This window comes from Neopsephotus bourkii, unplaced genomic scaffold (assembly GCF_033783945.1).
Source record: "Neopsephotus bourkii isolate Nb327-2 ecotype Australia unplaced genomic scaffold, CSIRO-AGI_Nbou_v1 NB_846, whole genome shotgun sequence".
Taxonomy (NCBI): domain Eukaryota; kingdom Metazoa; phylum Chordata; class Aves; order Psittaciformes; family Psittacidae; genus Neopsephotus; species Neopsephotus bourkii.
Window position 1 is genome coordinate 1,105,052 of NW_026901342.1, and position 25,811 is coordinate 1,130,862.

A 25,811-nucleotide genomic window follows, 5' to 3' on the forward strand; every position below is an offset into this window, starting at 1 on the left:
AAGGTTTTGGCTGATGAACAAATCTTTTCCAAATACAGGAATTTTCAATTCTATCATTTTTAAATAACGGTGGCATAAGAAACCACATAGGAACAAACTTGTTTAAGTCAGCTACACAAATGAAAGTTGACAAGTGATTATCCCCTTCTGGGAATTAATTGTTTTCTACATTTTAGAAGAAAAAACGTCATCAGTGACTATGAAAGTGGCCTGAAGCATGGGCTTTGGAAGTCTAATACTATAAATACCAGTTTAAACGATTACATATTTCAGCAATTTTTGTAACTTGGAGTTGGCATGACAAAGCACAAACTTCAAAAAACCCACCATCTCTTGTAATATGCAAGCAGTATGCACATAACGGTACGAGTCATCCTGAAAGGTCTGCAACAGGGACTACACTAGTTCCTACCTTAAAAATTTAAGCATGGTATATTGAACCTCTAGGGCAGTGTATACTTGTGCATGCCCAGACGATAAATTGTTGCTCGCCCTATGGGTGGAAGTAATTTAAATTACTTTTGCTGGCTGTCCTTCTCACTTCTCTTTCTATCACGTGAAAGAATGAGAAGGGGTCTGTTTTTTGCTGGCTTCTGCTTTGAGAAGACAGAGCTAAAATTGAATTTATTTCATTCTGCTTCTCACCAGTTATGTCAGAGTCACATTACAGTAAGACCCATTTACACCTATTCCTCTGATTCTAGTTTCACATTCTAGCTTCCAAGGAAAGGAAATTTAGGACTGTGCACTGGGTTGGAGTCGCAGTGCAATTTGGACAGGTTCCTAAAATGGACAAACGGATGGGACAGGTTCCTCAGCTGGATAAAGGGACACTTTCACATACAGAGGCAGATACAAGCTTTGTTAGTGTAACCCACTCCTGGAAATGGTGGGGATTGGCTGCTGCTGATCATTTGCTTTCTAGACCACATGTCAGGAAATTTTTTTTTGGTAAATCTAATTACGTCTTGGATCATAGTCCATATAACGTACTAAAAGTTAACAGAGTCTTTCTGAGGTGACAACTTCAAGTCTGCCTACAGATCAACAGATCAGACCCCGCAAACTCTTACGAGTGAACCCTCCCTATCAATAAAAATTATCTCATAAATTCTCATACACACCTAGGTCAATTTTGACAATTTACAGGCTAACTCTGTGGATCAACTTAAGTATGTTTCCTTTGTGAAGTAATATATTCATACTACTTGTTTTTTGGGTTCAAATCCACTGAATTGTAATCTAGTGGGAAACTACTCACTGTAGACATGTTATCAGTCCATATTAGAGTGTTTCCATGAGAATAATACGAAGAATAAACTCCTTAAAATCTGAGCTAAAAGGCAGAAAAAAAGTGGACAAAGGACCTTTATTCTTATACCCTAACAATTAAAATACTAGCCCTAAAGTGACTTTAAAAGGCCTTGAATCCTCCCTCACATTAGACATGGAACCAAGGTTGATAAGGCTCTGTTCATTCAAATACATGATATGGATGAGGAGTAGTGCATTCTTGAGACTCTTCAGCAAAACTAAGCTTTTGAAGTCAGGCACAGTACTCTCCTTAATTTTGGGCATGACAGCAAGTTCTGCTTGCTTTTCACTTTTTTCACTTAGAAAACTCATCTCACAAGGAAGACAGGATCTGCAGGACAATGTGCTGCATTCCTACAGTATTTGCCAGGATGTAGTGGTCACAACATTTAAAATTCAGATGACAACAGGGAGGAACAGGTCACTCTAGCATGAAATGAAGAAAAAGAAGTTGAATCAACAAAAAAGGAAAAAAAAGAGAGGCTGTAAGTTCACATGAAAAATAACGAGGCTTAGAGGTAGCCTCCAGTTAGTGGCAAACATTTCAGGCACCGCAGAATAAATTTTATAGCCCTACGGGGCACTCTGAAGATTTGCACCCTTCTTCTCCATGACAAATACTATTACTTCAAGAAATACTGCTTGTAGATTACTAAGCTAATACCGTGTTACAGGGCAACTGTGATTAGCCAATCTGTGATGTAGAACTTTGGGAAAAGCCCTGCTCTTCAGTAGTAAAAGAACAACATGGGAAGGATTAGGAGAACACTAGTGGATCCATTTCTTTGAATATAGAGCTTTATGCAATTAGAATTAGGCAGAGATTTCCAAGAAAGGTTTTTATGTCTCACTCCTCATTCTGGCTGGTTACAATCAGAAAATTTCCTCACTACAGAGATGATCTTTCCCATCAGTATCTTCCCTTACACAGCACCTGGATTCCTTGGCTGAGTAATTATTTTTCCTGCTCTGTAGCACAGGTAGCCGACAGAAAAGTCAACAGTGCAGAAGACATAATAATCAGATCATTAGACCTGACACTTACTTCATACTCCTCTTTGAATCCATAGCCTTCTGCACATTTCATCTGGGTGATGTGCTGTAGCAAGTCAGCTACACGGATGGCTGGATGAAGCTGTCCAGTCTGGTAGGGAACATCCACTGGATCTCGTTTCTTGTAGGTATGGGACTGGACCAGGCTGCTTGTGTCACTGACCATCGTATGGGTTTCATCTAGAACAAGAGTAACTCATCATGTACTGGCTCATTTTCACTTATTAGAAATATAACACACAGATTTCTAGAGGAATGGCAGAAATCTGACACCATCAATATTGTTTCTGTGTGTGAAGGCTACACCAGGAGAACAGTAAACCCATGGAGCAGTTTACACAGGGAAATTGCAAGACTAATTGGAATGAGGCAAAGTCCATTGAGCATTGCAGAGCAGTCCAAACTCTAATATTGTTTTAAATATCACTAGCTGATTGCAAGCAGTTTTTAAATTAGGCATTTGGTTCTAAACTGCATAGAAGTTTCATTCTGAAACTTCAACAAGTCCCCATGGAATGAAACTGGACTTGTATTCTTTAATTACTGAAGTGCTGTATTTCACACTGCAAATTTAGAGCAAATGTTTGGAGTGAGCAAAATAAAAAGATGCACAAAATGGCTTATGGTTTCATCAAGCTAGGACTGCAATGGAAATGTAGATCTGAGACAACATTTGGAGATGAACTGGGAGAGGACAAATGTGAAGGATCATCTCATCGGGAAAAATGTCTTGACTGGCTGCTGAACATGCTTTGGAACCATGGTATATCATGAGCCATCACATTAGGCATGGAATGTTATATGTCAACTGACATGCAAGCCAACAAACAGGAGAACCCACTGGGCTGGTTAAAATTTTTATGAGACACATACTCTCCCAACCCTCCACATCTCTTCCATGGGGCAAATGGGCAACTTACCATTGATTGGCACTTTTTAAGAAGATACATATCAGGAGAAAAAAAGAGGAGGAGAAAAAGGAAACAGGGCATAAGCAACAGTACTACATTAATAATTACAGGTAATTTTATGTTTTTAATTTAGTCTTTACAGAGTGGTTTCCTATATGAGTCAGATTCTGATCTCAGTTTCACAGTATAAAATAAATGTAACGAAACCAAGGTATCTTACTATGGGTGAATTCACACAGATGCTACTGAGATCAAAACTTATACTTAGCAGTAAATAGATAGTTGTGAAAGTGCACTCTACCAAAGGAAGCAATATGACTTTCTTCCTGCTTAGGTGGAACTTAAAAAAATTTGTTCAGACCTGACAAGAGAAAAAAAAAACCAACCCCAATTCTAAGGTCCAAATATCATCATAAATATATTTTCTGTTTACCCAAATAATAATTTTACATGTTTCAATAAATTTTTGATTTTTAGCTGAAATTTTAAATGTGGTGCTTTGACTTATCCAAGCTATTCCTCAGTGGCTGCACACGAAACACTGCAAGGGGTTTATTAAAATACTATAGTTACTTAAAAATTAATACTCTGTAAAATATATTGTATGGAAGGGAAGTATTAAAATACTATTTCTACATTCATAAGTTAGGCATATTACAGCGGAAAGTTCTGCAAATACTCAGTATGAAAAGGTCCCAGGTTCTCATGTACACACAAAAAATACTACCTCACCTCATTAAAGGTGCGTTTCTGGTCTTAGTTAAACCACTGAAAATTGATGTTAAAGCCACAGAGCTCAAGAAAGCATATTTCAAAGATGATTTTGGGATCTCTCAATTCCCACTTATACTAAGACACATAAAAACTGGTCCTCAGTAAGCATACAGTCAAGATGAACTATGCGTTTAAAACCTAAACCAAAAATTACAAAGAAAAAATTATGGGTATTAGTATGGGAATTTCACTACCTTTCCTGTCAGTTTGATAGCATGATCTAATGCAGAGTAAAGTGATTCATCTTTTACCCAGAAAGTTCAACAACTTTTTCTAATGTGTGATAAGATTTTACTGCAAAGCACCTTGGGATGCATGGTATGAAGCGTGGTATACAAGTGTAGGTACAATATGTTGCTGTTGAAATGGCACCTGAAAACTACAAGGTGGCTAAGACACAAAAGACAAAAAAAGTACAGGAAGTTGATCATGATTTTTTGTATGTGGCTTATTTCAAATTTAGAAACAGGCTAGAAAACTTGGGGATTTTTTTGCAAACTACAGAATTCCTTGTAGCACAGACTGTTAGTAACTAAGATGAAGGCAGTTAACAGGGTCTTGTACTATGAAAGCAGCAGTTTAATCTTTATGAATCTCTTTCTTATGAGCTTCTTTGTTTTAGATTGATTTTTCTCTCTCCATTACATTACCTCCATTAATACTATTTTTTTCCTCTTTGGGAGTGATCTTTTAAGATGTTTTAAATAAAATGCTTTCAATCCTTGTTTTCTATCGTGCATTAGGAGCCCCATAATTTTTACTTTGCCTTTGAGCACTGTCGTATGAACCTTTAAGGCATAACAGTCCACTGTTTTTCACAGGGTGACCTCTTCCAGATGCAGCATTCAGATGCAACAGGAATTTTGTCCAACTTAAATACTCCTACAGCTACAGTTGTTCTACTCTCCACTTACTCATTCTCATAAAGCTGTACAACACTTAATAAAGAATATATTTATTTACTAGTTATATGAACTCATGGCATGGAAGGTAGCTGCAAACCCAGCCCAATATCTTTTCAGGGCTGAGACGCTCTCCAGTTTCAGAAATATGCACATTGCTGATACTAGACAAACATGACCTACACTCATGATCAGCATCTATAAATTCAGTCCCCATTGTCCGAAGTGTTTAAAGCTCATTTAGTTTTAAATAGAGGCTTGATTCTGTAGTCGAACATAATTTCTCTGGAAGTTGGAAGACAGCAAGAGCAGGTATTATTTGCAATTAAAACACAGCATATTTTGTTAATTTCTATAATGCTCTACTGACTCAAGCACAGCCAATTTGATTTACGTCAGATAAAACACTGCTCCTATACAAGCAGCCATAAAAACATTCTGGGAGAATGGAACACCACTGGTCTGAATGGAACACCAGTTATAAAAGGGTACTAATTTTTTTACATGTAAGCTTACGAAAACATTAATTTTCCATGGTGAAATTACTGTCAGATTTTCTGAGATGAGTACGCAGAGGTTGCCGTAGCTGACCATAAAATACATATTTAACTAATCCCAGATTTTAAAGACAGTAAAAGCAAAGAATTTTATTTCCCAGTGTGTGTTGGTGCGATATTTGAATTACTTGCTTAGATATTATTTCTTGTGGAGAAAAAAAAAAAAAAGCTAACAAATACTTTTACCATCTCTATTATATAGCAAAGGATCACACACACACAAAAAAATAAATCAGAGAAACCATTAACTGAACCCTAATAATTGAGATAGGAAATCTCAAAGTTTTTCTCCTGATAATGGCACTTTTCTCCTTGCCCACGCACAAGGTTGGAAAGAACATCTACTGGATGAAGCACTGAATGAATGCTAAAGCACACACACAAAAAATCTAACATCTCAGGCAGTTAAAAGGCACTGCAAATTTCATTTGCATGCAGATTATTACATTGTTACAGTCACTACCATTACCTTCTTCCAGATTTACATAATGTACAAAAATGCATAAGTTCCTTCTCCAAGTTATCACACTGAAATGCACTGCGCTAAATATTATTTCACAATAACAAATCTTCAAGATCAGCTTTCTAAACTTCTTATATGCTTTATTCTACTTCAGCCTGTTTAACTTGCAATTTAAGAGCAGGAATCAGTTAAGAGGTCTAACATTTTTTTTACACTGATTTGAAGAAAATGAGGAGAAAGAAAAATATTTGTTGTAAACACATCAATCGTAAAAAGAGTAAAGAGTGTGAATTCTTGCTACAGTGCACTGTTACATTTTGACTTCTTACTTAAAAAAACCAAAATATCTCCCTGTTTAGTTTGAAGTTAGCATGGGAAGGAGGTGTAAATGAAGACAAGCCACAAAGCAGTTAAGAGTTACCTAAGCATTGGAAATGCAATAGCGCCTCATGCTTATTGTTTTATCACTGTGCAGAAACCTCTCTTTGTGACATTGGACAATTGCTGGTATCTCTGGATTCCCCAGGTTTTCCTAGATTTCATTCCTGTGACACCTGATGCATAATAAACTATATACTCTTAAGTCTCATGTTATCATTTGGCTGTTCAAAATACCATCTCTCCTCTGAAACTCCACTTTGACAAGCATGTCAGAAACTGTGTGGTATTGTGAGAAGAAATGATAGCTGCTGGATGGACAAAACTGTATTTTGTCTGATTTTCTGTATCATGAATAGTCTAATTAGAAAAAAATGTTATATTTAAGAAGTGACATCTTCAGTTCTGAGATAAAATGAAAAAAAAAAAAAGGGAAACTATATCAATTGCTGCAATAATCAAATTCTTTTGTATCACTCCAAATACATGCATAAACATTTCCTCGCAAATCCACTGTTAAAAGTATTGCTTTTCTCCCCTGACTTTCACTACAACAGCAGTAATCAAGCCTGATAGTGTCCTTAGCATTCTCAGTGTAGCCAAGCCTACCACACCTCCCTTTAGGATAAAATTCCAGCTTTTTACATACTATTGTCTGTACCCCGAGAACTGTGACTTTCTAAATTACTTCAGCAATAAACTTTGATAAAGGGAAATGTTCTCACCTAAAATTGCAGTTGGCACAAATGGATCTGTCATACATCATAAGCAGGTCAATGCAGAAAAGGTAAAAAGAGAGAGAACAGTAAATGGTTGATAAGTGTTCCCGAGTTTTCTTTCAGAAAGCTACTGTAAGCAATCAGTATGTTGCTTATGTATGTATTAAATTTCTATGTCAAGAAGTATAAGATCATAATTGTATGTGCTTCTATTATGAAAAGGTCTATATGGGGTGGAAACCAAGAAAAAAATTGGTTACCTGGGTAATAAGAATTAGGCACTGTTGTGCTCAATGTGTTAGTTTTCATTGTAAATGAAGATGGTGAAGATACAGCTGCAAAGAGAAACAAAGCTGGTTAGTGGCAGCAAAGTGATACATGGCTATTTAAGCTGAGGGATACAGTGCATGTGATTGACTTGGTTGTTTAGAGTCCGTCCTGTTGTGTTTTTTGTGCTGGAATCAGGACCTAGGGAAAACCAGGTATGCCTAATGAATAAAATAGCTCATCGAATTCGATCAATTCTCTAAAAAGAAATGTCATCAGGGAAAGCATTTTGATCAGTGATGACAAATCTACTTCTTAAATCACAAGACAAGACTGAATAGCGATGCTACTGATACTACTGATACTATGATGACAGGTGTTTTTGACAGAAGCTTTGATCATTAGTAAATTTAATTAATAATAGGGTAAATACTATAAATACTGCAAATATTCCACTATAGTTCATTTTTTATTCTCCCACCTTTTTTTATTTGCTCAGACAGATGGATAATGTGTACACAGCTACTATTATGCTCTGAATATGCCTCTTTGTTTAACAATCACTTTCAAAGCGATACATAGATCAATGCTCACATTGGTATTTAATCATTTAACCATTTGTAAAACCTATGGGAAAGCCCAATGCAACAAATTAAGTTCAGTTTGTTCCCTGGTACGCAAAGACCATGTGAATTACTTTTGTAAAAACAGATATATTTAACAGGTGGGAGTTAATCACAACATTTTACAGGATGCTCAGCCAAAGAGTCGATAAAGGCTTTTAAGCAAAACTCATTGCAAATTCAGACTCAGTTGCTTCTCTACAGAGCTCAAAATCAGTGAATGTAAGCACATTCTGGATACCGATAAACAGACAAACAGGAATTTGTAAAACAAAACTTGAATTAAGGAAGACAGGATCTGCTGGATAAGGAGTGAGGTTACTCCTGCTGGCTTTCATCCCCTTTTTTTTTTGGTTGATCTTCTAGGGCATACAGTTGCCAGCCCTTGTTAAGATGGAGCTATCTGGAAACTGGCTTAAATAATGCTGGCAGTTATCACTTGTCATATAAATGAATATATCTGAGACTACTTTCCTTTGATTATGTCTCCTGAATCACTGGACGGAAAGAATAGAGTGGGACTCCTTTTGGGTCTGAATGCAGAGATCAGTTGAGGTCAGGGCTGCTGCAGCTAATAAGACTGGCTAGATATGCAGAATGCAGCCATGCTAATAAACCTTAATAGGAAGCAGGAATGTTCTAAATTGGTTGAGTACAAGGCCTTTCAGAAAGTATTTCTAAAGAATGTCAGACTGCTGCTTCTGGTGACCACTTATCTTACGGGAAGTCTAACCCTCATGTGATACAAAACACTTGCTATGGCAATAATTTCAAGCTGGTTTAAGGTGGTTTATATAACTTGATTTAGCCCCAGGAACTCATTGTAGCTTCTTTGGTTGCTGGTGCTTATTTAGTAACACTACTGAAAAACTACATCATCATGGTGGAAAATGAAGTCAAACCTCTTGATCTCTTCACAGAAGTAATCTCATTAACTGCAATGCTATATTCTCACTAGAAAGGCAAGTCAGATTTTAAAAGATCTATTTCAAAGCAATTTCAAAAGTACAAATTTCAAACACAAATTAACATTGCAAATTCTAAGCCTAATGCTGCTGAGAGAAGTCACTCTATAAATCTCAGTTTTTGTACAATTGAGCTTGTCAAAGGTAAGTTCTTAAGCATATTATTAAAGAGTGAGATTTGGGCCTCATATACTGTTAGTACTTGAAACAAAATTCAATCTTTGAAAAATTCTGAAGATGTTCAAAACCACTGGTACACAAGAAAAACTGAGGTACCTTAAGAACTACAAAACCAACAGTTTTTCAAACATACTCATCCTTTCTTTTTTTAACAATTATCAAAAACTGTTTTTCCTGGTCTTCGCTTAGTGCTAACCCCAAGACATGACTGAGTCCCTGGCTAAAATTTAATACAGGAAATTTTATATCCCAAATTTTATTTCTTTTCAGGGTAGATCCAGGAATACCCAGGATATACGGACTCTCTTAACGAAATATCAGAACAGATAATTCCACTGAGTTCAGCCTTTGTACAAGCAACAGAAAAAGCATCATCTAGAACTGGAAATAATGAGACAATAAGATCACTATTATTAAGTTATGACATTCAAAAATAAACTTAACCTACAAAAAAAAAAAAACAAAACGAAGAAGAAGTGAGCAGAAGCATTTGAAGGACTTGGGACAGTAGGAATGATACAAAATTTTGAACGTAATAGAGACTCGAAAAAGGTAAAACAACAGCTGTTTCAGTAATGTCTTTGCTCTTCTGCAGAAGAAAAGGATGGACAGAAAAAAGCTCAATTATCCTTGTTATTTTTAAAGGAGTCTGTTCTTGACGTCTGACTGTCTTGCTCATTCGAATATACACTGTTATGTGCTGCACAGTGGGAAATGCTGGGTCCCATGGATTTTCCATGACTGAGAAATGAGGAATATTTTAAAAACCATTTGCACCTTTCTTCTACCTTCCAAAAAAAAAGGGGGGGGGGGGAATAAGAAAAGAAAAAACTTACATCTCCCATTTAAATTGTGTGTGTCCATGAAAGAGAAAGCTTCGTCACAGTTGGTGCCTTGCTCATTGTAGCTTTTATCCATTGAATTCACCATCACTGTCATTTCCTGCCGTGTACTACTCAATGTCTCTTTACGCTTTTTAGCCAATTTTCTTGAGAAATGAATGTTGAGGAAAAAAAGAAAAGGAAAAAAACATTCAGTGAGCAGACATAATCTTCATGTTTTTCAGATCAGTACTGTAGTTTGTAACCACATTATTAAGTAACATTTAAAATTATTGCTGCATTTCTAGAAACTTAAATTGATTTCGCACTCACATCTTTTGATGGCATCTGATAATCAAGCAATAGTTGCCAATGCCCTGACTTCTGGTGAACAGCACCGTAATCCTCTGGGATGACCACTGAATTAAAGGGGACTACTTGGATACAAAGGTGATGTGACCTACTCTATCAGAGGCTATCTCAGTTTATATCCATAAATAAAAATGATAAGAGAGAAGATTTTGTTGGAATTGACAAATGAGTAATGATTTTCACTTCATGTGTAGAATTGTCTGGAGCTGTTTCATTAAGACACCATATAATACAGCTAACTGGTTTATATCATACTGTACAGTTTGATTTCTCAACACACTTTGTACAAGTAAGTGGCATTTTAAATTGAATTGCATTTCTGAATACTATTTTCTGTCACTCTTAATTTCAGGAGAATTAGTCACAATAGTTAGTTGCTTCTCAGCAGCAGCGGTCTGTCTGAGACAAGATCTTGATTCTGATACTGTAATAGTGATTCATTAAGCTATAGAACTGCTTTAGATGCAAGTATCTCTTTTTTCCGTATCTGTCTTTTTCTGTCTAAACTAAAATCTCACTCTGTCTCCCCCAGAGTCATGCTTAGCTACCATCACAAAATAACATGTCAAAAACTTGATTTTTATTTCAACATCTGTAAGATGCCTGTGAACCTGATGATGGTGGATCACATGCCCACTTGTCTTGTATCCCTGGCCTGTGGTTCTGTCTTAGACCAAGCACTTCTCCTTGCTTGGTCTTGCAAGCAGCCTTCATCTAAATTTTCCAGATTCCACCTGTATAGTATTTTCAAGGTTGGGTTCTATACAGAAGTAACTGTTCCATAGACTTTGATCTTCTCATATATGTTAATTCAATGACTTTTCCTCTGTGGAAAACATAATGAGCCAGCTCATATCCATCCAACAGTTGTTTTAGCTATCTTCAGCTAGAAACTACAGGAGCTTATTATCTCATGTTTCCTCCTTCTTCTAGAGGCCTACCTCATCAAGCATAACCAACTTGTGCTAACTCTCAAAGCCTTTCTCTTTGTTAACTAGATTTTCAAGCAGGTGCATGCTTGTCTTCCCTCACATTGCATGGGAGGAGGTTTTTGTAAACCTTCTTACCAATAATTCACTGCTCTGTTTCAAATCACTGCCTGCAGACACACTTTGCAAAGTACTGATATTACTGCTTACTAAGCTGATCAGTATTGCCTTGAGTCTCCCCATGTTCCCCATCTACCTACCTGCTGTCTCTTATCTCATACTCACTAAGCCAGGAAGCTGCAGTATGGAGTGGTCTTCCCTTCCCCATCAGTGGACTTGTGAGTACTATTTCTATTCACAAAACCTTTAATCGCTGTCAATGTCACAAGCTCAGCACTTTATCTAAGAACTCTTGTATGTGAACAATGTACTAATGAGGAGGTAACATCTTCCTAAACAGCTTTTCAAAGAAAAATTACTAGAGAATTGCCCTGGGTAACATTATAGTGATACTGATCCATATCTGAAAATCCATGATATGGTAAAATATATGATACCAGTCCCCAGTGAGACTGCAGAAAAAACCCATGCTCTGTAGGGTGCACATCTCAAGCATCTGCTGTTACATGTTTTATTTTACAATAAAAATGGCATCCTTCCCAAAGAAAGCCAGAGTTCTTGCTTATTACACCAACAACATGAAGCTCGAATTTTATAAAAAGACAGATAATTTTTCTTAAAGAAATTACACTACATTTTCTCATTTCCTTAATTTTTGGGTTTGGTCCCATAGTACAGCTATAGCAGATTGTTTTTATGACAGTAACAACTGTACAGTACTTCTCAATCTGAATCTAATTCTGGAAATAGGTCTTGTGGGAAAAGTTCAAACCTGAAACAACTGTTATAGGAAGAGAGCGATACCAGCCAGACTTTTGTACTGTGAACAAAAACACCCAGTGGACTCAGTCAAGTAAATTTTAGCTGAATATAAAATTTTTTACATCTGCAGTTTTCAGATATTGCTGAAAGTGTTGCAGTGCTGCAGTCTCTGCAAGTCATCCGTTCCTTGGATCTCTCAATCCCTGGGAGACTCTAGCTATACAAGATTTAAGAAATGTGTAAAACAATAGTACTTCACATCACCATCACCACTCACCCTCTTCGATTTGAAGTAAATTTGGGGGAAAAAAAAGACTTAAATATTTGATCATCTTCACTCAGAGAAAAGACTACTAGCTACTCTCTGATGTTTCCACCTTCTTAAAGGAAAAGAGATCTACAACCAGAGTTAAAAATAAAACAGATGGAAGCTCCCAGATGATTACCTAGGATGAAATTCTTGACAGAGGGAAAGCAAAATGCTTATCGCCCAACCACCGTTACCATCACTATGTGAGGAAAGAGAATATACTACATTAATCTCAGAAAAGAGAAGCCTGATATTCAGAACAATCTCAAGACTGGCTAGGAACTGTTGGTATTTTAAGGCACAAGAAATGTCGAGAAATGGGCTGGTGTAATGGTAAAAATACAGGAAAATACAAGGCAGAAAACCATATAGACTCCTCAAAAATTGCATGAGAGTTTGGGTATTGTTTACTCTGTTTTGTTACAAATATTAATAAAATCAGCCTAAGAAAATAGTAAGCTAGAGGCTTCATCACAATCTGTCCCCAGTTTTGTCTGCCACCGTGAAACTCTTAAATGCTGCATCTTCTCCTATGCAGTCCCTTCTAGTTGAAAGGATCACCTTATAAAGCTTCTTCACACCTGACTCGACACCTTTCTAAAAATCGTCTTTCTCTGTGATTTCTCCCTCAAATCCTCTAACAGAACAACGCCAATAACTAAGCTGCTGCTATATCATCAGACTCTATTTGACTCATTTCCCATCTGCTTACCTGTATCAATTTTCTCTCTCCTGTCTTGACTTTAACGTCTTTGGGACCTAGCTTGCCTTTTACGTTCATGTTTGTAAAGCACTAGGCATAAAGCACAAGGCACAATGGGATACTACCATAGTTAGAGGATGTAAATAGTAAAAATAAAAAATAATAAATGGTGACTAGCCTGATACCTGGGATCAACTTAGGCTCTGAAAGGAATGTGCCTTCCATTTTAATTTAGAAACAATAAGTAAAGCATAGTTAGGAATTTAGTGAGAAAGGTATATTTATTTGAATCAGGCAAAAGCACTCACTTCCTTCTTCACAATTCCAAAATGAGAGGTACTCTCCTTTTCGTATCAGTATGCCTCCTTTCTTTCAAGCAAAGAAAGGAAAACCAAGATGCTGTTACTTTCCACAGCTCCAGAAACACATTAGTAGTGTGATATATAAATGCAGTGAGATGAAATTTGTAATAGTATTGCTAAAAGGATTTCACTATTTTTTTCCTTTAATTAATTCTATGAACTATTTCACTTACTGTAACTTTAAATAAAATATCTTCTTCTTTCCTACATACATATTGTTTCAAATTTTACTTCTCTGTTTGTGAACAGTTTCAGATGAAGAAAGGATTAGGGGCTTTAATGCACGCCTCTGGTGTGGTGCAGTTGCAGTTACAAAAGCTTTTAATATTTTGATCACTACATGCCTGAAATAATGTAAACTACAATCAGAATGATCCTTCATAAAATAATAGTTGTTTAAAAAGATAAAAAACACCAAGGGTAGAACTAAATGATCCTCAACAGAGATACATTACTAGTGGGAATTCTACAAAAGTGCATGTTGGAATGTGTATTATTCGCCATGCACTCAATCTAGGAAATGGCTGAACAACATTGCTGTCCACAATGTTTCTGGACAACAATTTTTATTTTATAGTAAAAATCAGAAATAGAATAAAAAAGTTACAAATTTATCTCATGACGCAGAGTGACTGTATATTCGCTTAAGAAGGAAAATCAGTGCTGACAGGTACAAAGTAATGCATATGGGAAAAAAAAATCCTAACTATATACACACAACACTAGGTCTCTATGACTTTATAAACAATTGAGGAAAGAAATATGGTAGTACTGTGTGCAGTTCTGGTGTCCTCAGCATAAAAAGGACATGGAGCAGCTGTAGCAAGTCCACAGGGTCACAGGGATGGTAAGGGGACCAGAGCACCTCCCATATGATGAGAGGCTGAGAAAGTTGGGGCTGTTCAGCCTGGAGAAGAGAAGGCTGCGTGGAGATCTCATAGCAGCCTTCCTTCTATCTGAAGGGGGCCTATAGGGATGCTGGAGAAGGGACTTCATAAGGGACTGTAGTGATAGGACAAGCGGTAATGGGTTCAAACTTAAACAGGGGAAGTTCAGGCTGGATATAAGGAAGAAGTTCTTTACTGTGACGGCAGTGAGGCATTGCAACAGGTTGCCCAAAGAAGTGATAAGTGCTCCATCCCTGGCAATGTTCAAAGCCAGGCTGGACAGAGCCTTGGGCAGCATGGTCTAGTGTGAGGCATCCCTGCCCATGGCAGGGTGGGTGTAACTAGAAGATCTCAAGGTCCTTTCCAACCCAAACCATTCTGCGATTCTATCTGTATATCCAAAAAAGATTTTCTGGAAGTAGAGAACATACACAGAGAGGTGACAGGAAGATCAAAGGAACAGATCCTACAGAACAGCAGTAGTGCTCAATACAGATAAGGAGTCCCCAGTTTTAAAAAGAGGCAGTTGAACTGGGGATATAAAAGAGAAGCATGGGGAAAAGTAAGAAATTAAGAAAGAAGTACTATTTCTCAACAATATAAGAATAAGAACCAGAGGGTATACAGATTTTTTTTAAATATGAAAGTAAATATTTCCACACAAGCCAGATAATTATAGAACACATCACCACAGGACTCTACAGATACCAAAAGTAAATAACAGCAAAAGAAGAATTAAGGGTTGAGCAGAGGACAGTGAATACATTAACTTATCTTTGCTCTGTTCCTGTTATTTATCTACAGGTTTGTCCCTGGCTGCAGTCAAAGACATGATGTTAAGTCTGGTGGACTTTTAATTCAAAATTTGATATAATTTTTTATTATATTAACAAGCCCTGCATGGATTACGCAAGAAACAGGAAGTAAATACTTTATTTGCTTTTCTAACACTTAGAACTACTCACCTTTCTGCATTGTTTAGGTTACTATTGATATACCAGACAGGATTAATTGATTTATTAATTAATTACTTTTCCGAAAATGCTTTTTTCACCATTTTTTTGGTGAAAATTATTTTGGTGAAGGTGCTTTTGTTTGAAATTGTTTAATGAGCATCACTGATTCAGTGACAATTAGTCTGAAGATGTAGCTTAATAAAAGCTCTCCACAAGAAGCACCTAAGAACATCTGTAACTGACTTAAACCTTGTTTAGTGTGATTTTATACATTTTTCATACCTATGTTGTAATTATTTTGTCTTTAACTACATGCCAATCTTTGTCAGTAACTGTGATTGTTTCAGTCTTCAGCAATGGGCCCTCTAGTCCAGCTTTCATCTACCACCTCTCTTTTGCAATAGTACACATTTGTAACATTAGGTATTATTCTAGTTTGCATTAGAAAATCCAAAACACTACTTTCTGGTTTTTAGGACATCCTTTTAGGGCATACCTTGAATCTGCAATGCCTCATCTGCATTATTCACTTTACTTTTCATTGATAAATAGTCTTCATATTAAACAAGTTTTAAACAAGTTTTAGGAACCTGAATATCAAATCCAATTCAACCAAAATGGGAATTTTTTTCAGGTGATATTAAATAACTATCATTATAATTAATACTTTTATTATACTTTATGTTTCTTATCAATACAGCAACAGACTGCACTGAACCCTTTCTGTCTTCTCTGACTGGAATGAGGCACAAATATGAAGCAATTGAAATCAAGTGCGAAAGTGAAATAAACAAGGTATGGCATTAGTGATAGCAAACTTGTCATTCAATGTCATATTTATACGCTTTATATTGAAATGTAACATGCTCAAGAATGCAGTTTCACAGTGACACTAAGCTGTGTACTGTCAACACTCTATCAGACAGAAATAAAGTTAGGAGAAGCATTTTTAAAGACACTACATTTTGCAGCAAGGACTAGCAAACCCTTAATAAAATGCTTTACAAGTTGTCCCTACTTCAGGAACTAGCATTTCTGGAGAACAACAGGGAAAAGTAATCCTCAAGAGAATTAAAAAAGAAAAAGCTAGGCAGGATCGCACTGAATTGTGTTGTTCCTTGCTTAGGATCTCTTAGTATGTGAACCTGTATTAGATTATAAAATTACTCTTTGTCCTAAGACGTCCAACACGTATTTCATATTGACATCCCAACAAAGTAAAGCTACAACAGTATGGAAGAGATTATGAATATTTGACTATAGCTAAGGGTGAATACACCCTTTTACCTGACTTTATAAAGTGGTGGTTTATTGTTATTTCTTTTAGATGTCTTCTCTTTGTTTTAATTATGAACTTCCTGCTTCAGAGCTGGTGCTCATTATGAATTTCATTTTTATCGTGCTCTTGCATTCTTTGATAAAGACAAAAGAATTAATTTAATGAAAATGCTGTGATGCTGCTTGAATTTGAAAACAGTGTTCCTGATACCTCAGGATTTCATTTCCCTGCTTTTATTCACTGTGTCTTTCATTTCTGCTGCAGAGACTTTACAAGCACTTTCAGTAACACCAAAAGCAGTACTGGAGGACCAAGAAGGCATCCCACTGCTAGCAGGACTGGATAGAAAGGGAGAAGGAGAAAGAAAGAAAAGGGGGAAAGGAAGATTCACTTACACAATCACAAGAATTGACTTTAAAATCAGAACAAACTTTTTAAATGAATGTGGAGGTTAATGAAAAATGGTTTTGATTTATGTCAGCATAAACAAAATGAGCTTTGATTTCCTGTGCTATTTACTTGCCTTTTTACTCACTACATATTAGAACTTCAATGGCCTTTTTTTGCACTTTATTGTTATTTATAGTAGGTTGGTTCATTAGCATCACATGAGATGAAAGCAAAAAGAAAAGTTATTTGGCTCCATCCTGTTCTCAAAATATCAGAAATAGCTCACAGTTAAAGTATAGCATAACTTAAGATAGAGTACATCAGGAAAGAGATAGAAAATCTGGAGCGAAATGGGAAATAAGGAAAGGATGATGGAGAAATACAGCATAACTGCCATTACAGACACAGCTCACCTACCCTTAATGCTGTTATTTCTTGAATTTAGGTATTCAACACATGCTTTGAGGTTTGGTTATAGTGACATCATTTAAAACTCTGCCTATTTTTTCTCAGCTTCTGCTTTACATGGACTCCATCGGGTTATCCGAGTTTCTGCAAGTGAAGGTTATAGCACCAAACCCAAGAACATTTTAGGTGAAAAGAGGCATCGCACTGAGAGATTTTCTTTGCTGATGCAAAGTGGCTGAGGGGAAACACTGATGACTGACTGACAGTGTGAAAAAAACAGAGTACGTGGTGTGTCAGATTAACGTAACAACGTTTATTTGAAATGGGCTGACTCTTGTCTTAAATTTGTGGTTACAGTTTAGTTCTTGTTTGTCCACCTGGGAAGACCTCGGTGCACTTTACTATGATTGACAGGATCTTCAGGGAAGGCTTTAGGCTATGGCACTAAAAAGGAATTTGAGAAGCTTTGGCAAAAGCGTATGTCTGCAAAGCTCCTGGCTGCACTATTTCCGGCTCTTGGTCTTTAGAAAAATGCCTCACACTCTAAAAAAAAAAATAATCTAACACCCCCCTGCCTCTCCAACAGAAGAATAAACCAGTAACGAGATGGGAACAGCAATATTTTTCAAAATTTATTATTATTTGATTTTGACCACGACGTTGATTATGGTGAGTTAAGAATCAGGCAATAAAATGTCCCATTCTACTCAACTGAATTAAGAAAGGAAAAATTAAAAGCCACAAAATTTCTGAATTTGCTTCAAAATTTAACAACTTCGCAATATGAATTTAGATTTGTGTTTTGATTCTTATGATCCCTAAATTAATCAAGAAATAATGAATACAATCTTTAATTGACCTATAGGACCTCTGAATTGTCAGGGTGTATAGGCAAAATACACAGAATATTAACACTTGGGGTTTTTTTTCACCCCAAAATGAATTAAAAGGCAAATGCTTATGAATCTGTTCAGTTCACTAGAGACTTAGCCAACTGATTTACCTAGAGCAGCCATGTGGAAGAAGCTACTTGCAGGATGAGGATCAGAGTCGCACTTAGAACACAGAAGAGGGCAAAGTATGACAAAACCTTCACAAGCCCTTGGAGGAACTCAGTAGCCCACCTGGAATGCTTGAAGGCCAAAGATCATAGAGTGACAATAAACTATGCGCTTGTCCTCTCTTTCAAGGAAGAAAAGAGGACAGCTGGACATTTAAGAGGTCTGTTATAATGGGAACTGCAGGGATCCAGAGCAGCTGGGAGTAGCTAAAACAGTGTAGGGAGATGAGGGATGAAATGACTGCATTATACAAAAAAAGATATAAATCCCTAAAGTCCTTGGCACAGGAGCAGACCAGCACCCAGGTATCTCCTTCTCTCAGCTGACTAAACCAGAAAGTCAAACTCTCTGATCCAGTCAGTCTTGAATTACTCTCTCCAAAGCAGTGTATTTTTAAAGGCTTTGGAAAGTTCTTTCTATGAAAAACCATGTATGACCAACCAAGAGACTAGGACTTTCTGATAGGAAAGGAAATGGACTTATTTAAATATTATCTGACTAAACAGGAAATTGAACCTGGATCTCTCTTGATTGACAGTCCTGACTGAGAAGATACTGAGAGAGGTGTGCTTGTTCACCTGGAGAAGAGGAGGCTTTCAGGGGATCTTACTGCAGTTTTTAATTATCTAATGGAAGACTATAGAGACAGAACTAGACTCTACACACATGATGAAAGGACAAGACACGCTAGACACAAGTTGCAACTCAGAAAATCTTGATTAGGACTAAGTAAAATTTTGTCACCATCAGGGTAGTCAAACAATGGAGCAGGTGCTAAGAGAAGTGGGATCTTCATCTTCGGAGGTTCTAAAAACCCTGCTGAACAACTTGATTTAGTTTAAATCTGCTTTATAGTGGGAGGTTAGAAAACAAGTTCTCTAACGGTCCCTTCTGATCCAAATTATTCTAGGATTCCCATTAAATGTCCTGGTAATAGGTTTGTTGGTTTTGGGTTTGTTGGCTTTGTGGTTTGGCTTTGGTTTGGGTTTTGGTTGTTTTTTTTTTGTTTGTTTTGTTTTGTTTTTTATAAAAGGAAACTGCAGGGATTTAAAGGATTACAGATTTAGAACACAATTCTCAACTGTGCCCCTTCTTTGGAATAGTAATGCACCTGAGAGGCACATTTGGAATCAATATAGCATAATACTAGCAAAATTACATACAGTCAAATAATTAAATACAATGCTAGATACAGATTCTTTTTAGTTTCTTATTTCATTTTTTAACTACCTTTTTCTGCCACATGTACTAAACCACCTTCTAACTTAAGGAGCAAAGCTTGCATAAATATTTTTATCAATAAAGCTTTTTAACTACAGAGCTATTTATATTCAAGTTATATTCATACTGAAATGCATAATGCGAATGTGATAATTTTTCATGAAAAAAGGCAATTTCTATTTTGATTTTCTAATATGGTATTAATAATATACACATTCTCATTTTAATGAAGATGAAATGTTCCATTTTCCATTGTGTTTGATTTGTATTAATTTGTGGCACGTTAATTGTACATAAATGTAAAATGACATTATACTACTTTACATGCTTTCTATTGCCCTATTTCAACATTATTGAAATGAAGCATTCGAAGTGTCTGAAGAGATCCTTTTCTGAAATGTACGGTCACAGGAAAATTCCACACCTGACCTTTCCTTTTGCCTGAGGATACTTTTTTCCCCACAAAAGGGAATTTCATTTTCTTAGCTAATTCTATTAAGAACAGCAAATGAAATTCTATACAGAACTTGGATTTCTCTTTTGTTAGCATATATGCCATTTTACTTATCTATAGTTAACAAGAATATCTAGGTTCTTTTGTATGCAAATGAATATGCATACATGACATCCTTTTAAGTGATAAGACTTAAACAATTCAGATGAATGAAAGATGTGTATGTCATATTGAGCTCATGGAGATATATGTTCCCTTCATAGTATTGTCTAGGTGGGTATTAAAGTCTCTGCACATGGTATAAGAACACCATATTTATAACATATGGTTTAAAAGATATATTTTGCATTTGACTTTGCAAGTCTTCTCCATTGTCTCAACAGCTTTTCTTTTTCTTCTTTTCCCCCATTATATTATCATATGATCTGAATAAAGAACTAAACAGACAACACTGGGGCCTACTCAGGAGGAGGTAGCTGTGTGATGTGCAGTGCCAGACAGCATGAATATGAAAGCTTTTCACAGGAATACATTCACAACAGATTTTGAAATTCTCTTCCCGAAACTAATTAACATTTTAGAAAAGGCTGGCTAATGATGAAAGAAAACACCTTCTTATCCCATAGCTGTCAGTTTTAAATAAAGCCTCAAACTCCAATGGGTGGTGTGCACCACAGGTGCCCAGAATCCCTCTGCTTTCACAAACTGAGACAAGAGGCAGTGTTAAATTGATGTAAATTTGTTCTGGGATGATTTCCCCACACCAAATTTTCCCCACATTTTCAGAGGCATTCTCAGCATGAGAAATTACGGAGCTGTATGGCAGATGTACCTATTATGTGGTAGTTTCATTCTCTTCTCTCCCCATTAGCCTCTCTCTTTGAGATTCACTACAATATTCTAAACTCCTTAAGCATGGCCAGGGAAATGTCTTTCCTTAAAAGTAAATCTGCCACATAAGCATTTCCTTCCACAAATGGAAAATTCCTAGCCCCACAGTGCATCACTACCTGAGGTATGGGACAGGTATTTCCTGCATGAAATAACTTGTCACTTTCATTGAGAGTTTGTCTTGCAAGTCTCAGTGGAGGAAACAAACTCCCAGGTTTCTAATGAGTCTAACAATTATTTATAGACTTGCATAGGCTTAAGTTAATAGAATGCAGTAGTAACTGTGGCAGTTTTAAATATAGGAAATATCTTCCCCTCAAGCCATTTAGGTCTTTGCATACATCTCTTTCTCACTGGACACAAACTAAGGCATTTGGCTTTATCAGTATAAGGGCACACAACACAGTCAAAATAAATTGTTTAATGTTCTCCAAAACATTCCTTAAAGGAATCTTTAGCATATTTGCTATTTAAATGTATGTAAATATGTTGTACGTATTGTATATATTATATACATACACTATATATGTAAATACATAACTAAGTATATGTAGTGGTGTAGTGCAGAACCAAAAGCAAAGGTTTTGTTAGGCTTAATCTAACACAACTCATCCATTGGCTTGCTGCTCCCCAGTAACAGAACACAGAACAGCAAAAGGCTTTTTGCTGTTGAAAAATTCCACTGTGTTGGTCCAGATGTTCTGGTAGATGGATTAACTATCTTCACCTAGCTGCTGCAGCAGAGTCCTGCAGTGGGAGGTACTTCTTCACATGACAGCATTCCTTGCTTAAACTGACTTTCAAACCAGAGCCCTACACTTTGTACTTAAATAGATAATTTTTGACTCTCTGCATCCCAGTACAGACAGCAGCCTGTACAACATATTTCCTAGTGCTGGTACTAAGCATTCACAAACTCACATACATTTTTTTCTGCACTACCTACACCCCATCATGTGTCTTTCACTTTTTCAAGCAATTTTCTCCTTCAAGACACTTTGTAATATTCAATACACCTCAGCAGTTCAAAACAACTGCACAGGGTTTTTAATCAGCTTTTTAGAGAAAGTATCTTCTTTTTCTTCCACAAGAACAACTCTGTCTCAACAAAAGTCACTGACTAAAAACTCAGAATAGGCAATACTCAGTCATGTAAGAAAGAAACTAATGTTTTCCTAAGGGGCTGCTGAAATTGGGCCATCCCCTTAAGGCAGATAGAATAACTAGTGGGATGCATGAAGATACACCCAGAGCATAGTGTTCTTGGTAGTACACTAATTTAATAGCATTCTGTGATCACTGAGGGAAGGAAGTCACTAAGCAGTGGCTCTTTAGCAGCATGCAGCTTGTAAACCATTCAAGTGCTCTCCCAAGCCCTGGGTATATCATCTAATTGGCAGAGGAAGTGCAGTGGCAGATGGACTGCTGATAATCCAAAGCCGTGACTACAGGAGGATGCAGCCCAGCTGAGATCTTGTGAGGCTGATACTATTTGGTCACTTTAAGATGCAGCTATACTCTCAATCCAATCTTATCCCACACAGAGGAACGGGCTTCTGGGAGAAATTGTTATCTGTCCCCTTTATAAACAGATAATGAAGTTGTCCAGTCCCTACTTCTCTCTTAGCAGGTATGTGTATTGGGGTCTTATGTCCTATATTCAACGGCTCATTATGAACATGATAACATGAGGCTTGTCTAGCAAAGGCTTATCCACTTAAGGGGCTCTTTATACCACTATGGAAAGGGCAGCTGATACAGCTGCACACCATGCTGGCTTTAGATGAGAACATTTTAAATATATGCATTTAGATCCTTTCAATTCTAATTCTGACAAACTTGAACCTATTAACACCAAAGGCTTTCTTAGTTAAAAGATGTAAGAGAGGTGTGAAGGAAAGCTTCTTTAAATCTTTCTAATATAGTTTCATGTGGAAAAAAAAAATTAGTGTTATAGCTACAATAATTTTAACATTTGAGAAGAATGCTAATTAGTAATTGCACATAATATGGGATTTTCATCAATCAAACTTTCGAATCAAAAGTTTTGCATGGAACCATGTTACCTTTGAGTCTACATTGCTCTCACAGAAAAACAAAGAGAAAATGAATGCCTTGTACTTTTTCCCAAATGTAATTCTAAATTGTGTGAAAATACTTTGTTTTAAAGACAGAAAGGCACCATTTATCCTTGCAAAAGGAAAAATATGAAACTTCTGAAGACAGCTTGCATGACATAATTCCTTTTCAGCACACAGAATAAAAGCCACAAATGATGTCATAGTCCTTCCCCAATGAAATCATCTATTATAAGAATATTATATGTATTAACATGAATTGCTAGGCACTGTGCTGTTCTTCAGAAGGCAAGAACCCCAAACAACTAAAATACTACTACATTATTAAAATGTCAGTCAGCTGAAATTTGCAATTTAACACAGATAATTATAGCTGCTGTTCTTACAGTGCATAGTGCAGTACTTCAAATGTATTGGAATATTACAGTTTACAGTAGTGATGCAATACAGGAAGTATGCCGAGCTTTACAAAAACACACAGACCCATCTGAAGTGTTGCAGGGAGGTGGCAGTGCAGTCAGAAACAAAACTAACAGACTCTTGCATTGAAAATAACAAACTATTTCTTTGCACTCCTCTAGTAATAACAAACAACGATGAAGTTTCTAAGATATAGTGTGGTAGTGCTAAAATTAACTCTCCAACTCATTATTTACAAAGAAAGGATGTAAACTGTGACAGTTGCAAAAAGAAGCTGCTCTTTTTTTTAATTAAAAAAACAAAACCAAAACCAACCAAACAACAGAATTTGATAATAAGGAAAGTAGTACCTTTGTAGTGAAACTTAAAAGAGTTCCATATGAATGATTTGAGCAGTCAACAGAGAGTTTGTGGGTCAGGGTTAAAGGGAGAACAGCGATGGGAGACATTACTGCGGGGATATGTTACAGCCCGCCTGATCAAGAAAAAGCTGGAGATGAAGCACTCTATAGACAGATAGGAAAAGCTTCACACTCACAGGCCCTTGTTCTCATGGGGGACTTCAACCACCCTGACATCTGTTGGAATGACGGTACGGCCCGGCACAAGCAATCCAGGAGGTTCCTCGATTGTGTGGAAGGAGCTGGTGAATGAAGTTGCTAAGCCACTGTCCATCGTATTTGAAAAATCATGGCAGTCAGGTGAAGTTCCCGATGACTGGAAAAAGGGAAATATAACCCCCATTTTCAAGAAGGGGAAAATGGATGACCTGGGGAATTACAGACCAGTCAGTCTCACCTCTGTGCCTGGCAAAATCTTGGAGCAGATTCTCGTGGAAGGCATGCTAAGGCACATGAAAAACAACAAGGTGCTTGGTGACAGCCAGCATGGCTTCACTAAGGGGAACTCCTGCCTGGCCAATTTGATGGCCTTCTATGATGGGTCTACGGAGCTGATGGACAGAGGTAGAGCAGTTGATGTGATCTACCTGGACCTGTGCAAAGCGTTCAACACTGTCAGGCATGACATCCTTCTCTCTAAATTGGAGAGACATCAATTTGATAGGTGGACCGCTCGGTGGATAAAGAACTGGCTGGATGGCCGCACACAAAGAGTTGCGGTCAATGGCTCAATGTCCGTCTGGAGACCAGTAACGAGTGGTGTCCCTCAGGGATCGGTGTTGGGACCGGTCTTCTTCAACATCTTTGTTGGTGACATGAACAGCGGGATTGAGTGCGCCCTCAGCAACTTTGCCGATGCCACCAAGCTGTGTGGTTCGGTTGATACGCTGGAGGGAAGGAATGCCACCCAGAGGGACCTTGACACGCTTGTGAGGTGGGCTGATGCCAACCTCATGAAGTTTAACCATGCCAAGTGCAAGGTCCTACACCTGGGTAAGTGCTATCCCAGACACAGCTACAGGTTGGGCAGAGAAGAGATTCAGAGCAGCCCTGCAGAGAAGGACTTGGGGGTGTTCGTTTATGAGAAAATGAACATGAGTCAGCTTCAGTGTGCGCTCACAGCCCAAAAAGCCAACTGTATCCTGGGCTGCATCAAAAGGAGTGTGACCAGCAGGTCGAAGGAGGTGATCCTGCCCCTTTACTCTGCTCTTGTGAGACCTCACTTGGAGTATTGTGTGCAGTTCTGGTGTCCTCAACATAAAAAGGACATGGAACTGCCGGAACAAGTTCAGAGGAGAGCCACGAGGATCATCAGGGGACTGGAGCACCTCCCATATGAAGACAGGCTGAGAAAGTTGGGGCTGTTCAGCCTGGAGAAGAGAAGGCTGCGTGAAGACCTCATAACAGCCTTCCAGTATCTGAAGGGGGCATATAGGGATGCTGGGGAGGGACTCTTCATTAGGGACTGTAGTGATAGGAGAAGGGGTAATGGGTTAAAACTTAAACAAGGGAAGTTTAGATTGGATATAAGGAAGAAATTCTTTCCTGTTAGGGTGGTCAGGCAGTGGAATAGGTTGCCCAGGGAGGCTGTGAATGCTCCATCCCTGGCAGTGTTCAAGGCCAGGTCTGACAAAGCCTTGGGTGGCGTGGCTTAATGTGAGGTGTCCCTGCCCATGGCAGGGGGGTTGGAACTAGATGATCTTAAGGTCCTTTCCAACCCTAACTATTCCATGATTCTATGATTCTGCAGCCATGAATAATTTAATAGTTAATAATACCTTTTCTATGAGTTTACTGAATAATAAAGCTAGGACAGGATTCTCTGTTAAACCTTTACAAAACCTGGGAGATGGTACTTGAGAAGTAGCGTCTTAATGCCT

At 37.4% G+C, this 25,811-nt stretch overlaps 1 protein-coding gene across 12 annotated transcripts in view; it reads right to left on the reverse strand.

Moving 5' to 3' along the window:
- Positions 1-25,811, reverse strand: part of PTPRM (protein tyrosine phosphatase receptor type M) — a 464,510-nt gene that overhangs the window by 87,173 nt on the left and 351,526 nt on the right. For 5 of the 12 annotated variants that reach the window (XM_061356322.1, XM_061356317.1, XM_061356315.1 and 2 more), the window contains 5 exons: positions 9,943-10,094; positions 7,332-7,406; positions 7,078-7,104; positions 3,288-3,299; positions 2,360-2,547 (listed from right to left, as the gene is read on the reverse strand). In XM_061356322.1, the coding sequence (XP_061212306.1) occupies positions 2,360-2,547; positions 3,288-3,299; positions 7,078-7,104; positions 7,332-7,406; positions 9,943-10,094 (454 nt within the window). The remainder of the gene's footprint in view (positions 1-2,359; positions 2,548-3,287; positions 3,300-7,077; positions 7,105-7,331; positions 7,407-9,942; positions 10,095-25,811) is intronic. The other 7 variants (XM_061356318.1, XM_061356326.1, XM_061356321.1 and 4 more) reach the window with 3 other exon arrangements.